At 41.0% G+C, this 18,355-nt stretch overlaps 1 protein-coding gene across 2 annotated transcripts in view; it reads left to right on the forward strand.

The window, feature by feature from the left end:
• EPHA4 (EPH receptor A4) overlaps window positions 1-18,355 on the forward strand; it is a 161,887-nt gene that overhangs the window by 117,855 nt on the left and 25,677 nt on the right. For both annotated transcript variants that reach the window (XM_070385995.1, XM_005888450.3), the window contains exons 6-9: window positions 3,409-3,533; window positions 4,543-4,702; window positions 6,539-6,650; window positions 16,196-16,254. In XM_070385995.1, the coding sequence (XP_070242096.1) occupies window positions 3,409-3,533; window positions 4,543-4,702; window positions 6,539-6,650; window positions 16,196-16,254 (456 nt within the window). The remainder of the gene's footprint in view (window positions 1-3,408; window positions 3,534-4,542; window positions 4,703-6,538; window positions 6,651-16,195; window positions 16,255-18,355) is intronic.

Consider the following 18,355-nt stretch of genomic DNA (forward strand, 5'->3'; position numbering starts at 1 on the left):
AATTACAGGGTGGCGTGAGAAGTCTGGTGCTCGGGAACCACTGGGGGAGGGAAATGATTGAGAAATGCCATTGCCGAATGCCTCCTCCAGGGAAATGAGCTGCAGGCAGGCACACAAGGCATGGTGATGGCTTCCAGATGTAGAGTTGGAGGCTGTACTGGAAGCAGGCTAGGACAGGTGAGGAAAGAACCCTTATGTGGCTTGTAACATGGAGGACATCCAAGTTGCCTCTTCTCTCCAAAGTGGCAGTGTGACAAAGCCAAGTTTTTCCCAAACTGTTGTTCTTCTTGCCGGAGAAGCTCTCTCCCAGTGGGAGGAATGGCTGCTGTATTTACTATTATCATACACTTTCCTGTTTTAGGACTGATTCTCAATCTCAGTTGGTCATGGGTTGCTTTTGTCACCATGGCCTGATAAAAATGCTCTTCTGAAAAACATTTTTTGGAAAGAATTCAGACTTTACAGCCACACAGCATCATATTCTTTGTCAATTACCACGATTTATTCTTCTTTCCTCTTTAATCTCATCTTCCTCCATTATTACAACAGCTGAGTCAGCAGACACTCTCCTGGTTTACTTTCACATTTGTGCCTATGAATTCTCCAAGTGGAGTTGCATTAGGAATATTCTATTAGTTAACACGATGATATTGTTAACAGCCTGCCTGAGATTTTGTGAGCGCTCCGATGAAGCTCATATTCCCTTTGAATGGGCACAGGAACACTGCCGCTCCAACTCCCGAATTGGAAATCAGGTTCATTTCCCACATACAGTAGTTCAGGGATAACCCAGCCAGAGAGAAACCATCTTAGTTAATCAGTGCACTCGCTCCAAGGGCAGCCAGGCAATTCTTTCCCGAGAAATCTGTCGATTATCAGGCTCTGACCCAGAACATTTCTGAGCATAAGTTCACATTATAACTTTATGATTTTCCTCCCTCCTGCTTTCTTTCTAACAGCCTCACTTTTCTATTTCATTTCCCCATCCTGACTATCGGAGTTGAAAGAGCCCCTTTTTATGGAGTGGATGCTAAAGTGCTCTGTTAGGCAATATATTTATTACCTGGAGTGAAATGGCTTTTCACAGCCAGGCAACCGTCCTAAACTCCTTGCTGCCTCTACATTTAAGAAAATCACTCCTTGCATTGCTCTGGACAATGGCTCTGTGTCAACCAGTAAAGGAAGAGAGAGAGAAAGTGTGTGTGTGTGTGTGTGTGTGTGTGTGTGTCTGTTGGGAGCAGGGAACCTTAATACAGCTAATGAGCACATTTCCGGTTTTCATTTTCTTCAGATGTTTGGTGGTTTCCATATGTCTGCTGCATGCAACTCTGTTCACTCAGTTTGGTATTACTAACCTTGGGTTGCCTTTGATGGAGGACATGTGTGTTCACTGTATCGAAACTTCACTTGCGTTTATGCCTGAGATCCAATCTGGAATAGCTTTGGGAACGGATTGGGGGAGAAGAAGAAATAGGGACGAGTGTGTGTGTGTGTGCGCGCGCGGGTGCACTACCATCTCCAGACACCTCTAAAAGATATGCCAGGCTGTAGATGGCCACTTCCAAGAGGCGCTCTGCTGAATGAGCTTTGGCAGGAAGATTCCCTTGTGTGACATGTGACTGTGGTGGTTCTGGCTGTGTCCCTTGCCACCAGCGAACCTGTCAGATATGGTCAGGTGGGTTTGCAGCCAGCTCCATTCCACTTGCAGATCATTTATTTTACTTTTTCTCTTTTTTTTCCCCTCTGAGTTAGGATTTGGAAGTTGTGTGTATTGGGGAAGGGCAGGAAGATGACCCAGCACAACCCTGTGGCTCCTCAGTGGTTATTTTTGGATGTTTGTTTTCATGTTGTTGGTGGTGTTCAGTCACCAAGTTGTGTCTGATTCTTCGCAACCCCGTGGACTGTAGGATGCCAGGCTTCCCTGTCTCTTACCATCTCCCACAGTCTGTTCAAGTTCATGTGCAGCTTGTTTTCATATATATTCACAATTCAAGAATGAATAAAAAACATACATTTGATTTAGGAAGACCCCTAATCTCTGGTTCTGCAGACCAGCTTTGTTAGATAAGATTGCGCATTTCGTGAATGCTCTCTCTTTTCCCTGGAGACGGCACATTTGCGCCATTGTCAGTCACCGCAGAGCTTGATGACAACTGGCTGGAGATGTGACAACCACAGTGCCGAAGTAAGGGGTTAGTCAGCATGGGCTGATAAATCTCAAAGCTGTTTTTTCTCCCCACTATGATAAAACACCCAGTGGAGGACAGTTTTTTTTTTTTTTTTGTCCTTCTTAGTGGAAAGGTTTTCTACTCAACAGGCAGAAGCAGTATTTCAACTCTTGTAAAATAGTTGGAAAATGCCATCTATGTCCTGAGACTATTGTGGCTTTATTTGTGTTCTTCATTATTTGTATGGTTATGTTCAAACTGGAAACTCTTTACTATAATTAAGTGGTACTTCTGTATTGGAAAGTATGTAAATTATTTGCCTTCGGGCATTCCCTGCAGTACCCTTGGAAGAGTTACACTGTCTCTTGCTTGTATAAAATTAAAGATCAGTAAGACAACACTGGATACTTTGGAGGTGGGATGAGATGCAGTTCCTCCGAGCTTAAGAGGAGATTTTCCAAAAGCTTTTATGGCTTGCAAAAAAACAAGCAGATAAAGTATAGTATCGTGTTAGGTGCTCAGTTGAATCCGACTCTTTGCAGTCCTGTGGATTGTACCCTTGCCACACTCCTCTGTCCATGGAATTCTCCAGGCAAGAATACTGGAGTGGGTAGCTACGAGGGAATCTTCCCGACACAGGATTCAAACCTGGGTCTCCTGCATTGCAGGCAGATTCTTTACCATCTGAGCCACCAAGGAAACAAGCAGGTGGCATTCTTTATTGTTGCTGTTCAGTCCCTCAGTCATGTCCCACTCTTTGTGACTCCATGCACTGTAGCCACCAGCCTCCTTTTTCAGTGGGATTTCCCAGGCAAGAATCCTGGAGTGGGTTGCTATTTCCTTCTCCAGGGGCTCTTCCTGACCCAGGGATCCAACCTACGTGTCCAGCCTCGCAGGCAGATTCTTTACTGCTGAGCCACTGGGGAAGCCCCAGCATCCTCTATACTGTAGCCTTTCTGAGGAATGGCTACAGAAGCTGTAGAGGTGACACTGTAGGACTGTGGACTTGTTAGACTTTACTTTAGAGATTGTCTTTCTAAGACAGATCATATGCCCCCAAAATCCTGGAGAGAACCATAAAATGGGATGTGTTTGAACTGGGGATGAGGAAAATAGGGATCTGGAGGAAGGTAAGTCAGTACGTCACAGTTTTCTAAGATAAGATGAGATCATTGACTGATGCCACCACTTTTTCCCCACTAATGTAAGATATCGTCTTCTTTTTTTCTGGTCCCAATAGCACCCTCATCCATTGCTTTGGTCCAGGCTAAAGAAGTTACAAGATACAGTGTCGCTCTGGCTTGGCTGGAACCAGATCGGCCCAACGGGGTGATTTTGGAGTATGAAGTCAAGTATTATGAGAAGGTATTACTTGAATGAATAAAGTTCTCTTTTCTCCCTACTACCCCTCCTCCTTTTTACCTTCCTTCCCTCTTCCTTCCTTCCTTCTTCTCTTTTTCTCTATAGCTTTTGGCCAGTTACAAATTCTGGAATACGAGTAAATCACAAAGCCAGATGTATTTGGCTGTCCAGTCAAGTCCAATTGTGAATTTTATGCATTAAGTTGCTAGTCTTAAAAAAAATAGAAAAAATACATTATGTTCTAATATAACTGTATTTTTTCTTTATATCATGAAAGTCAAGATAGCTAACAAGGTCTAATCTATAAACCTTCTATCAGGGAGAGTGACTTATAAAAGTTGAAATAATGATCTGTTTAAGTAGATTACTGCTATTCAGAATCAAGGTGTGGATTTTGATGACTTTTAATAGAAAATCGGGGAAAGAAAATTACATTCTGCAGCCTCTTAAAGTTATAGAAAGACATTATTTTTACAAATAACTCACCTCTTTAAGGATAGAATTCTGAAGAGAGCTGTCTGCATTCAAGGTTGTCGAGAAAATGAACAATTGTCTTCTCTTTCCGTTTTAAAGATAATCACTTATTGGTTTCCTTAATAAAAGCAGGAAAAGGACAGGCTTTTTTTCCCCATTGAAACCAGATTATAACATTTTTGACATTTTCTAGATGGAAAATAGAAAACAGAAAAGGGACCTTCTACAGCTGTTATTTCTGTTAAATTGCTGGGTGTGGAGTGAGTAAAGCCACCAACCATCATCTAATGTTCTTTTAAAAAAAAAGATCTGGATATGGTCAATGTCAATAGCGATCATACCTGAACTTCACATTTCTTTCAACATCTAAGTCACAATAGTACTTCTAACATTGAACCGAATATAGTGTTTAGAGTTCATCAATCTCCATTTACTTTCAGCCTCTGAGTGGACTGGCTCAGCTGCTTTAATATTGTGTCTGGAGTAAGTGGAGGATTTATTTTGCCACCTTCCTTCATCTTATCCTCTTGTAATGTAGGATCAGAATGAACGAAGCTATCGGATCGTCAGGACGGCCGCCAGGAACACAGATATCAAAGGCCTGAACCCTCTGACTTCCTATGTTTTCCATGTCCGAGCCAGGACAGCAGCTGGCTATGGAGATTTCAGCGAGCCCCTGGAAGTCACAACCAACACAGGTAATGGGTTCTGAGATTCTTTGTACAATCCAGGGCAAATCCTATTCTGTTGAAATCTAAGAGACTGTACAAAATTTTTGGTTAGGCAAACATTTTGTTTCAGAGGCTATTGCTTAAAATTAGATAGCCAGTATCTGTAACATAGAACACCTCTTGGTATTTAGAAAAGACTTTTTCATACTAGTATCTGATCTGTTTTTTCACATGATTGAGAAATACCTTATTTTTCTCATGTGCTAAGTCTTCTATAAACTGTGAAAAACAGGATTGCCAAGCTGACTAATTGACAGTTGCATAACTATCCTACATTAAGCTGGGGAGTTTTCTCCCTGGGAAGATTAGAGAAGGCAGCAAGTTTTTGTTGTTGTTCTCTCCTGTTTATTTCTAGAAATCTGTTCAAAACAAGTCAGATCATTTTTTTTACTATTATTTTTTAAGGCCCTCTAGACAACTACATCAATCTTTCAACACTGTAAGTTGTACCAACTGGATGATTGATTCAAAATGTTAATAGAGGGCATACCAATGAATAAGCAATATACATAAGATAACTACCCTTCAAAATTAACAAACCAAAACCGAGCCTAGTAGATAAGAAGCTGCTGGGACAGAATTCTCTACACCAGTTCTAGAAAATAATTTTATTCACATTCAGAAAACTAAGATCATGGCATCTGGTTCCATCACTTCATGGGAAATAGATGGGGAAACAGTGGAAACAGTGTCAGACTTTATTTTTTGGGGCTTCAAAATCACTGTAGATGGTGATTGCAGCCATGAAGCTTACTCCTTGGAAGGAAAGTTATGACCAACCTAGACAGCCTATTCAAAAGCAGAGACATTACTTTGCCAACAAAGGTCCGTCTAGTCAAGGCTATGGTTTTTCCAGTAGTCATGTATGGATGTGAGAGTTGGACTATGAAGAAAGCTGAGCGCCGAAGAATTGATGCTTTTGAACTGTGGTGTTGGAGAAGACTCTTGAGAGTCCCTTGGACTGCAAGGAGATCCAACCAGTCCATTCTAAAGATCAGTCCTGGGTATTCTTTGGAAGGAATGATGCTAAAGCTGAAACTCCAGTACTCTGGCCACCTCATGAGAAGAGTTGAGTCATTGGAAAAGATTCTGATGCTGGGAGGGATTGGGGGCAGGAGGAGAAGGGATAACAAAGGATGAGATGGTTGGACGACATCACCGACTCAATGGACGTGGGTTTGGGTGAACTCCGGGAGTTGGTGATGGACAGGGAGGCCTGGCATGCTGCAGTTCATGGGGTCGCAAAGAGTCGGACACGACTGAGCGACTGAACTGAACTGATTAAATAAAATAAGAAAAAAACCCCAGAAAATTCAGAATTAAATCTAAAGAGGTTTAATATCCTTTGAGATTATCCTAGAAGGCTTCAAGGAGGAAGTGGGCAATAATGGGCAGATTTTTAACTAGTTGGGGTGTGTGTAGGGGAAGAGAGGATCATTCAAAAATACTTGTCCTTTTGGAAATTTCCAAGTGTCTTTCTCACTAAGGAATTCATCAGATCCTTGAGTTAGAGTTTAGGCTGAGAGTAGAAAGGAAAAGAAGAAAAGGCAATGAGTGGAAATATTTACCATAGGCTTTCATAAGAGTTTTCTGGTTGAAGTTTTTCATACAATTATAAAAAGAGTATTTTTGTCTCATTAAGGATGTCTTAGAAAGAAAATGCTGTTGCCTGAATACTTCATGAAGAGCAGAGTAGGCCGTGAGTCTTTCAAATGGTTTCAGAGAGTCGAAACTTGTGACAGTCAGAAGTTATAACTCTTAGGACCTCACCCAAGGTGATGCTTGTGTAACTGTCTTTGCCAGTGCCTTCCAGGATCATCGGAGACGGGGCCAACTCCACTGTCCTGCTGGTCTCCGTCTCGGGCAGCGTGGTCCTGGTGGTTATTCTCATCGCAGCTTTTGTCATCAGCAGGAGGTAAGCACTAAAGCCACTCACTGCCCCCACCCTCTTCCCAGGTTTTCTGAAGGAGCTTTTTGTCTCCTCCACACAAAGCTGAGTCTTGATTAGCATCATAAACACAGCATTTGCATTGCCAACTCGCTCCTCTTTGCTTTGATCTCCCTACACCCCTGCTGGAACTGTGGGCTGGATCCTGGTGGCAGCCCTCACTGCAGAGAGTCCTAGAAAGACCCAGCTAACTCCAGGGAACCAAACTGAAAGCAGGCCATTGGGAGCCTTCTAGATTCTCTAGGCTGAAAGGTGTTATATTTATACCTCTCTTAAGCCTGGATTGATGGCCAAAGGCCAAAAAAAAACATAGAAAACTTGGACCTCAACATTGAGTTCTACCATCTGTCACCTGTGTTACTTCACATCTCTGAGGCTTTGTTTCCTTTTTGTGAAATAGGGTAATAAAATACCTGTCTCTAAGAGCTATTGACAGGAGAGTTTTGATAGGCAAAATAGATAATCCAGCACACAAGTGCTATTTTAGCAAGATACTGGTTCATAATAACAGTAACCAAAGCAAGGAAGCAGATTCTGTGCTCCATCTTCCCTTAGGGAAAGCCAGAGACTTTTCCAGAGAGTACCCTTTGAGCGCTTTGTGAGCATGGCATTGTTCTTGGAAAAGGATCTAAAACAGCAATTACTTACTCTATGAGAGTTTGCAGTCTAACTTGGTACTTGAAAAACAGTCTGAAAAGAGAACTAGAACGAGTTTGACAGCATGTTGTTTTTTGACCCAGTTTTTCTTACCTTGTCATCATCTCCACCTACTTTTAACACTGCCTGGAGCCTCCAGAAGAATGGGAGGGGTTTTGGGGGGCAGCTGCCCATCTTCAGTGTGTGTCCACATCTAGACCTTCTTTGTCTCACATGTGGGAATCTTCCCCTTCTCCAACCTTCACCCTCCCTGTGCCATCAACTGTTTGATAAGGTGGGGCTTTTAAGAGAAAATGTAGAACCCAGGATGTCAAAATGATCATCTTAATTATAAATCTTTTCATGTTACAGAAGAGGAAACTGATACTCAGAAAACTGTAGTCCTTGTCCAGAATCACCCTGTTGCTTTAGCAATAGATCTGTTACTGGACCACCACAGCCTTGCTTGGCCTCAGGCCCCTGTATGTTGGCACTGTCTCTTTCTGCCTCTTTGGTTGGCCAGCTCATTGATATCAGAACACTGCCTTTGGCTATTTCCACTGGCCTGGGCCAGCCACCATGATTTTCTCTCACTTTATGGTACATTATGATTAGGACGATGACTATACATCTTCGTTTGCCTGGGTGGTTTGAGTTGTCACACGTATTTATTAATATCATGTATCTATTCTCACTCTCCAGAGTGTCCTGGAATATAGAGCTCAATCATCATCACGCTCACATCGTATAGAAAAGCTCCTTATTGAGTGTGGGCACCTGCATTTGTCATGATGTTTGTTCTTTCTGATGCACAGTCTGTTGGAGTACAGCACTGAATTTTGTCTTGAAGAAGTTAAATCCACCACATTCAGTCCTCTTGCTGTCGTACACTACACACAGACAGACATCTAGACATGCCCACTGCCCTCTGTGTAATAGTACACCTTAGACTTTGGAAACTTCACCTTGGCCTGAACAGAATCTGAATTCCCAGAGTTCTTTCTTCCCCATGCTTTTGGTTTTGTAAGTCATTCAAGATGGACCTCTTTCTCGTCCATTGCCATTTGACTTTGTGCATATACGCATGCCGGGCTCGTACACACATGAAAACTACACGCCTTAATCTATGTCTGTCTGACAGCAGGGCTGATAGAGCAGGATGAGAAGTATATTGAAAGTACATCGGCATTTGCTTTCGGTATTATATATTTCTGCGTTTGAAATTTTTACAGTGTATATAAAAACTTCTGTCATTGGAAAATAAAGATGTGGAGTGGGTTGCCATTCCCTTCTCCAGGGAATCTTCCTGACCCAGGGATTGAATCTGGGTCTCCAGCATTGCAGGCAGATTCTTTACTGTTTGAGCCACCAGGGACGCTCTTTTACTTTCATTACATATTTCTATATTTGAAGTTTTCACATTGTATATAAACTACTTGTGTCGTTGGAAAATAAAGACGTTTAAAAGTCTAAAAGAGGAATAAAATCATTCATTACTGCCACCTCAAAAAAATACAGAATGCTCAGAACCATGTGAGATAACACTTGCTTATAGAAAGTAGAAAGGGAACGACAGAGGATGAGATGGTTGGATGGCATCACCAAATCAATGGACATGAGTTTGAACAAATTCCAGGAGATGGTGAAGGCCAGGGAAGCCTAGTGTGCTGCAGTCCCTGGGGTGGCAAAGAGTCAGACATGACTGAGCAACTGAACAACAACAGATCTCATCTTGAGTCTTAACCAAAATTTTGGTTGGGAGAATTCTCTAGTTGTAGTCTAGATTTCTTTTAGCATGACTTTCTTTGTTTGTTTTTTGCATTTTAAGTTGCCCTAAATACAGCAGTCAGACGGGAGTAATTAGAAATAGTTCACCTCGTTATAAGTGTGTTTTTTTCCTTATGCTCTTCTTTGACAAAAAAAGAAAAAGGAAAAGCAGATGAAAATGTAATGCAGGAAGACAAGTTTATTAAAATCTGTAGCTATAGAAAATAGCATCACAAGCTTGATGACTTAATTTCCTTTCTGCTTTTATTGAACACTTTATTATTTAAGGCAGGATTGATCGAATTTCCAATTATGAGTCCCCACCTTAGAGAATTGAGCCTGTCAAGTTACCCAGCCATGATTCCTGTACCTTCTTCCCCATTTAAAAAAAATAAGTCACTTCCCAAGGCTGATAAACACTGCTTGGTGATTGGTCCTCAATGGATCACTTTTTAGAAAATGAAATGTCAACCCTTTGGCCTCCTATTGATTCTTCTTTAGTGTCAGACATAAAGCTGTCAGGGAAAGGCTGCCTGGAGCCAGGTAGCTGACAGGCTTTGCAGTGGCGGGTGCACACTCAGCTGATTCTTTTCCGCGTGCAGGCTGTGTGCTCTGTCGTGATGACCGTAGATGTTTGAATGGAATAAGATCAGGTGAGGAGAAAGGAGACAGGTACAGTGCAGACCAAAATCTGGTCCCTGCTTTTAAGTGAGAGTACAAATGAAAGATGGTACATGGTATGCCTGAAACCCACGCTGCAGTCAGCCATCTGGGAAAGGAACAGATAAAACATCCTTGCCTGGAAAAGGATGGGGCTGCTTCTTGCCTCCTAGAGCCAAAGATGCAAAGTAAAAGTGTCAGTTGATCGGACACTTTGTGATCCCATGGACTGTAACTTGGCAGACTACTCTGTTCATGGAATTCTCCAGCCAAGAACACTGGAGTGGGTGGCCATTCTCTTCTCCAGGGGATCTTCCCAACCCAGGGATCGAAGCTGGGTCTCCTGCATTGTGGACAGATTCTTAACCATCTGAGCCACCAGGGAAGCCCTGGATGGTTGATAGCAATTTGGATGCAAGAGATGTTACCGCTGATACAGTGGCTCCCCATACCCTCGTGTCTCCTATGATGACAGGGGAGGTTAAAGATGTAAATGAGCAGAGACCCACACAGTGACAAAAATTTTAGTCCTTATGATTAGCTCAAAGAAAAATGCTAGTTTGTCATTAAAAAAAAAAAAATGTCCTCAGGCTCATAGCCAGTGTCTTGCTAGTTTTTTTTTTCTACTATATAACAATTGTTTTTTATTTCACTGTATTTACTTTATACTGAGAAGCCTGAGCTTTAGGCAAATCAGAGTTAATCTCTGATTTCTCCAATGAGAAGATCCAGTTTTTCCGTTTGACCAACTTGGAAATGTAAACATTTGGGGATCTCAGTGAAAATATCAGACTTCAAAGTTTATAAATTTTATTTATTTAAAATGATATACAGAATACATTGACTTAGACCTATTATATGTTTTTACCATCCACATTATGTTGAGGAAATTAACTTACATTTTTTATAAGCATCTTTGATCAGTGTCTTCCTGTGTCACTTATCATATAAGTTATAATTTAAGGATTCTGTCAGCTTTTCAGAGCATGTAATTATATCTACCATCTGGGGTTGTTAGAGGTGCAGCATTTCTTGTATTTATGTGATGTTGTCCCTAGAAATCTTCTCCTAGACCGCATATGTACATTCCATTAGCAACATGGCACCATTTCTTTATACTCCTGTAGGTGTACATTTGTGATTGCCACAGTGTAACTGCTTTATTGCTTTTAAAATTGATTTTTGACTGTTAGCAATGACATCATAAAATACAATCATAAGGTCATAACCTCAGGACTAATGATCCTAGTGACTGACTGTGTTAAATTTCTCTGACAACTCCCCCCACCCTTTTGTGTTAATGACTTCATCAGTTTACCTCCAGAAGTGTCCTGAATAGTCTTAATTTAGGTTGCTTTAGGTTAGTGTGTCTTCCCCAAATAGTATTTTTTGTTTGTTTGTTTAGTATGTATGAGAAACACTTTAAGAAAGGACTGAAATGCAAGATGAGCCCTTCTTTTCTAAAGGACAGTTTGGTGATCAGACACAAGTATTGCCTGATAACCAGCCATAGGTGGTTTTTATACTGATCTTCTGATCATTGCTAGTGCTGCTGGGTTTCTAGTTATGTTAAGGTTATAAAGTACCCCTCTTACCTGAATTAAAGAAAAAATAGTGAATTGATTTTTTTTTTTTGATTGCCCTGGGTCTTCGTTGCTGTGCACAGACTTCTCTAGTTACAGAGAGTGGGGGCCACTCTTTAGTTGCAGTGCTTGGGCTTCTCATTGCCCTGGCTTCTCCTGTTGCAGCACATGGGCTCTAGGCACAAGGCCTTCGGTAGTTGCAGGATGTGGGCTCAGTAGTTGTGGTGCGTGGGCTTAATTGCTCCCAGGCATGTGAGATCTTCCCAGATCAGGGACGGAGTCTGGGTCCCCTGCATTGGCAGGCAGATTCTTATCCTGTGTACCACCAAGGAAGTTCAGTAATGAATTGATGTTAAGAAAAAAATGAAATGGCTGTGGCACAATTTGTAAAGGAGGGACATGGATGGCTCAGGGTACAAAATTGCTGGCATCTTGTATGTTAAGAATTTGAGGCTTGGAGAAGAGGTGAAACAATTAACTACAGAAGGTCACACAGCTAGTTAGTTAGTTGCTTGATCAGAACAGGAGTCCATCTCTCCTGACTTCCAATATTGCGTCTAGACAGATTATGTTAATGTCTTCTGAACTGGAAAATAGACCTACATCAAATGCTAATGTTGACAGTTGTAGCGAACCAGAGCTTCAGGAGTCTCCTCCATGATGTGATGTTGGTACATTTCTGTTCTGTGATTTAATGTGTTTCTAATGCATGCTATTAAGAAGTCAGACTTTGCAAGTTGGTGTTGTATTCTGAAGGTTACAATTTTCCTCTTTGGAGCTGAAACTCTTTTCATAATGCTAAAACAGTTACCATTCAGTCTCTATCTATCTCTCCTGGTGTCCTAATTGGAATATTATGATCACATAAGAATGAATACACTTAAATGTTAGCCTAAATTGGCTCTGATGAAGTCATGTAAATTTCTACAATTAGGGGGCAGATGGTACTGCGGGAACATTTCTAAACAACTTGTGTGCAATCGTTCGGTTCACTTCCACCCATTTCAAAATGTTGCTTGTGAAGAGCATTTAGCCATCATTTGGTGCAGGAACAATGACAGCTTAAGGAAGGGGAAAAAGAAGGATGACTTCGATGAATCTTCGTGGGTGATGCCATTAAACGCTGGAAAGGGTCCTCCTGGAGCCATGCTAGTTATTACATTGCTTTATCTTCTTTAATTTGCACTTTAGCTGAATAAATTACTTACCTTTTGCTAATTAGTTTTGGAACAGTGAACTCCATCAATCAAATCTGTCGACTCGATCAGGGAAGTTAGTATTTTCATAAAAGTGGGGTGTATATTGGGCCCTGCCACACTTCCCTCCACTATTTTGTTGGTTTTATCGGATAGTTGAGGAGCCAGGAGCAACGTGTTGGTTGAGGGGGCAGCACCAGGGGCTCCTGCTGTTCCTGGACACTGTCTGTTAATACCCCAATTCCAGTGGGCTTATTCACAGCTTTCAAAGTTTCACCTGCAGACAAGTCCCTTTAACTTAGTTGAAAGGTTTTATATTTCCTTCTGGAGCATTCACTCATAAACCACTCCCCTCTTTACCAATTTTTTTTTCTTTTTTTTGGTTTGTTTTTTTAATCAGCTTGCCCACATCTCAATAATTAGAAAATCTTCCACAAAGGTTCCCTTCTGTCATTCAGGTGATCTGCCTCAGATGTCAATTTCGCACCCTTTTAGATGGGTGTGGTTTCCTGTGGGCTGGCTGACCCAGTGATAAGCTCCAGTGGGCTTTCTTTCTCTGGACAATAACGGACACATTGTCCTACCCTGAACCAAAGGAGAAAGGGTCATCAGGTGACAAAGGGAGAGCAGGACTCAGGCTTTTTAGTTCTCAAGGTATTATTAAGTAGCTAATAGGCTACAATTAGCCTTTGAACAGTAATCCTTGTGTTTCTTTGTCAGCATTCCTTGTACTCCACTAGAGACTTTTCCAAGTAACACTCCAAGTAAAGTTTCTTTAAAAATACACCTTCTCTTCTAATTTACTTCCTCCTTCTGTGTTTAGAAGTATGAGGAAGGGACTGGCAGGTCAACCTTATAATGAATGATTCTTGCCGTTTTGCGTTGCCTCTGGCTTTGCACAGATTTCATGAATGTGTTGATGGAAATCAGCACTCCTAGGCTTCTTGAGACTTCTTTCTTCTGGTATCTATCAGGGTTTTTGACGAACTCACTGACAGTTTAAAGTTGGGACAAAAGCTTCCTTGCACAATGCATTTTTTTTTTCTTTTTCTTTAAAGGAAAGAAATTCAGATCAGTTTCTTTATCTAAAGTGGTTTAAAAGATATACTTGTAATTTTAGATAATGCTTTTAGGAGCTCTGATAAGATACAATCTCCCAGGCTGGCAGGGCCCTATCGCACCCTTGGGACCTAGCCACGCGTTTCCCCGACATAAAATGTTTTCATAGTCCCTGACCTAACACGCTTGTATTTCCTTTAAAAGGAGAGGAAAGGGGGGAGGCTTGGAGGGAACCACATCTTTCATACAAGCGTCTGATTTCAGGTTGTTTAAACCTGTTAAGCTTCTTTGATGAAGCGATGGCTTTTGAGAGCAAGTGGAATCCAATTTAAGTGGGTTTACTGATATGAAATGTGCTATTACGTATAATTAACTCTCACCAGATATCATCATGTAACTTCATCTCCACTATGAGAGGCAGTGAGCTGGATGTGGCAGACACGCTCCTATATTTGCTGGAGAGTCATGGGTGAATGACTTGCCCGTCTGCCTCCATCGTTCACATCTGTACAGTGGGACTGAGTGTGTGTCTATCTGCCGGACTGCTTTCATTGGATTGTTAAGAAGATGCAATGAAATAACAGATGTGAAGGTTCTTTTAAAGGTTAAATGCAAAGTGAAAATGCAAGCTGCTATTTAAGACTGAACAACTTGACTTCAAAGTGAACTCTAGTAACTTCTAGAGGTCTGAGGTCTGTGTCTACTAAGCTGGTCCCTGCTTTGCAAACAGTTAGGGGAGGAGATAATATGTGTAATGAGAGCACTTTGAAAAGTTAAATGCAGTGTAAAAAGGCAAGGTATTATTATTTGCAAGGGAATTATACACACGGAGAAACATCTGTAGGCTCCGAGGGTCTGATTGCAGAGCTGGTTCCTGCATTGCTGACAATTTAGAGAGGAATGTGGATGAGGAGCTGGGATACGTGACTGTGATTGGGCTGTTCTCTGGTCTGTGTGGCCCCCTTTCTTCCATGAGCATCCTGCCCTTCTCAGCTTGTTCAAAGTGCAGGGGTTCAGGTTATCGGATTCAGACAGGACCATACTGCTTCGACCCTCCGTGGCCATCAGGGAATCCTTTGTCACCACAGAGCTTCAGTTTCCACATATGTAAGAGTCTTGACTGACCTCATCTTTAAAGTGCTAAGAAAATTACAAGATGATTATAAACTGCAATGTAAACTTGACATTTTTGGCTAAAACATAAATGCACATGTTTTATTCACTAATGTGGTCTCATTTCCCAACTTTAGAGAGCTCTAATATCAACTGAGTTGATTTTCCAGTTTATTTAATGTATATACCTGTAGACACAGGGTATCTAGTGGTGCTAGTGGTAAAGGACCCACCTGTCAATGCAGGAGACCTAAGAGATGCGGTTTCAATCCCTGGGTCGAGAATATCCCTTGGAGGAGGGCATGGCAACCCATTCCAGTATTCTTGCCTGGAAAATCCCATGGACAGAGGAGCCTAACGGGCTACAATCCATAGGGTTGCAAAGAGTTGGACAGGACTAAAAGAACTTAGCATGCACACACGCCTGCACACATGGACACATGTGTACATGTATAATGTATCAAGATTACCGAGTAAAGATTTATATACTCAAGGTTTCTTTTTCCCAAGATTTTTTATAACCAAGTCAGATATCACTCCTATGGGACATTGAGAGTAGAATGCCAACTGTAGGACCATACACTGTTTTTTAGAAAAAAGAATTAGCTACAAATGGAAACTTATTTTTACTCTTGCAGTATTTTCTACAAACTCTTAAGGAATATAATCCAGTATGAAGCAAATATTTACCTCTTAAATTGTCATTAATAATTTAGGAATTTGTATGCAGCAATTGAAGCCAATAACCACGAAACTATTGTTTTAAGGATATCATATAGCACGATAATGAGATAATGAGGTTTTGTGTGTGTGTGTGTGTGTGTGGTAGTGGTTACTGTGGTGAAAGCAAGAGAGCTTACTGTTGCTTATCACATACTGACCGTTATTGCCTTGTGCAGAATTCACCAAGGGAAATTTATTTTTTAACTTTTTATTTTGTTTTGTAGTATAGACGATTAACAACGTTGGGACAGCTTCAGGTGGACAGCAAAGGGACTCAGCCATACATATGTTTCATTCTCCCCCAAACTCCCCTCTTATCCAGGCTGTCACATAATATTGAGCAGAGTTCCCTGTGCTATACAATAGGTCATTGTTAGTTAGCCATTTTCAATGTAGCACTATTTACATGTCGATACCAAACTTAGAGAAACTAAGTGGGGAAATTATGTGTGGGGAAATTAGCCAGTAAATTATAATCTATCTTCAATACAATAAATTTCACCTGAAGATTTAAAATTCTAATTATATTATAAAATATTTGCTTTATCACCTCAGTTTAATACTGTGGTTAAGAGTAGAGACTCTGGACTCTGCTTGTATTCGAAACCATTATTTACTATTAATATCAAGGTGACAAGCTATCCACCGTATTATTTTACCTCCCATAAACCTCAGTTTTCTCATCTGTGAAATGTGTATACTACCTGACTTATGGTAGCAAAGAACTTGTGGTTTACAGCTTCTGAAAAAATATATATTTTTTATCTTTTAATAGACGGAGTAAATACAGTAAAGCAAAACAAGAAGCAGATGAAGAGAAACATTTGAACCAAGGTACAGAAAATTGGGATAAAAGTAATTTTATTTTTAGAGCATTTCTTGTGTTTTCAGTTTAGAAATGTCTAAATAATATTCGTTTGGCTATTAATATTGTATTCTGTTCATGGAATTATCCAAATAATATACTTCAGCATATCTAACTAAAATAGGTGATTGGTGTTTGTTTAAGGTGAGATTAAAGATGGAGATTGGGGAATTTCCTTAAATGCTTTTTTCCCTTATTTTATGCTCCACCCTGAAAAAGTTTTGGTAGCTGGCTCAGTTTTGTAGCTTGGTGGCAAGATTTAACAGGTAACAATTTTTCCGAAGTTAACATTTTGGGAACAAATACAACAAGGAATTGAACACACACGGCAGAATTTGTGCTGTGGAAATCGAGACTGTCAATATTTCTTTAGTGGACTTTAGTTATTTTGATGTTCCAAGTGGCTCCAAAGAGTAAATTCAAAGAATTGAATGACTTGAGGAAGATAGAAGACTGAAGTGGACAGTGGTTAGTGACTCTTCAGGAGTACCATCCAGTAGAACTTGCTGAGGTGATGGTAGGTCTTTATCTGCACCATCCAATTCATTAGCCAGTGACCACACACTGAAAAGCAGCTAGTCATGAATGAGGAAGTGAATTTTAAATTTCATTTAATTTTAAGTAATTTACATTTAAATAGTACCAAGTGGTTAAAAGCTACCCTGTTAGCGGGGGATGGGGCAGGAAGAATAATTTTGAGAAAGATTTTTTTGGCTAGAGCATGCCAAGTGATGAAGGGTCATGGAGTAGCCAGTAATTTTCCCTTTGTTCATCTTGTTCCTTTGCTAAAACCATACTTTCTCATTTGCATGCAGTATATATTTTTAATAACAAAAATGATGTAATTTTTTTTTTTTGAGATGAGAACAAAACTGACAGTCTTGGGAAATCAAAGGGATCGGGCCAACCCGTATCCTACATCTCTCAGTGCCCCAAAGCTCCAGGAGCTCCAAAAGGGAGAGGCAAGGTGTGAATGCCAGTGGAAAGTTCCCACTAATTTCTAATGCATCTTGTCCAGACATCTCTGGCTGCCTAAGTGCTCACATTCTGAATTTAGCTTACAAGTGACTGTAGGGTGTGGCTGAATTACCCTTCCTGGTATTCAAAGCATTCATGATTCAGCTACAGTATTTTCTTCAGCAGAAGCGTCCAGGTGAAATTCAGTGTCTTTACTTACAGCACCTTCTTTCCAAAACTGAATAAAAGTGGAACTCCAATATAGAGTTTGCATTTTCAAATCAACTAGTAGATTAATTATCCCTCTTGTCCATTTAACCTAGGTTTAGTTTGTTTACTGTTATCAATTGTTGGTGGATATGGGGCAAAACGTGACAGCTTGTAGCACGACCATTTGAAACAGTTTCTGTATCTTCCCTAAGGGAAGAAAGCTGGAGATAGTGGACAGGACTTGAGCGGCTGATTGGGACAATATATATTTTTAAGTCATTTTTGTTGATTTCAATTATTTATTTATTTGTTGGCTGTGCCACATGGCTTGCGGAAATCTTAGTTCTCCAACCAGGGATCAAACCCTCACCGCCTGCGCTGGAAGCATGGAGTCCTAACCACTGGACCACCAGGGAAGTCCCCAGGACAACAATGTTTAGCTAACACATTCCAAATTCCCTTATGGAGACTCTCTTTCCCTCCGTGGGATAGGTGGTTTTTTTAAAAAATTTCATCCTTGAAGTGTGAAGGCGTTCCAGGAACTCTGTAGAGCTACAGCCTCTTACGTAGCAAACAATTCTCGTTTACCTGCTAACAAAACATAGAGCGAGACTTTAAACATTTTCCTATGCTATTTTTCTCATGCTAAGAAAACTGTTCCTGTGCCGAGTATTTTTAGATCCAGAGCACTTCAGTTTGTTAGTGGTTCCTGAAAAGTGTTCCGGCTTCCCAGGTGGCGCTAGTGGTAAAGAACCCACCTGCTAATGCAGAAGATGTAGGAGAGGCAGGTTCGATTCCTGGGTCAGGAAGATCCCCTGGAGGATGGTATGGCAACCCACTCCAGTATTTTTGCTTGGAGAATCCCATGGACAGAGGAGCCTGGTGGGCTACAGTCCGTAGCGT

This window comes from Bos mutus, chromosome 2, assembly GCF_027580195.1.
Source record: "Bos mutus isolate GX-2022 chromosome 2, NWIPB_WYAK_1.1, whole genome shotgun sequence".
Taxonomy (NCBI): domain Eukaryota; kingdom Metazoa; phylum Chordata; class Mammalia; order Artiodactyla; family Bovidae; genus Bos; species Bos mutus.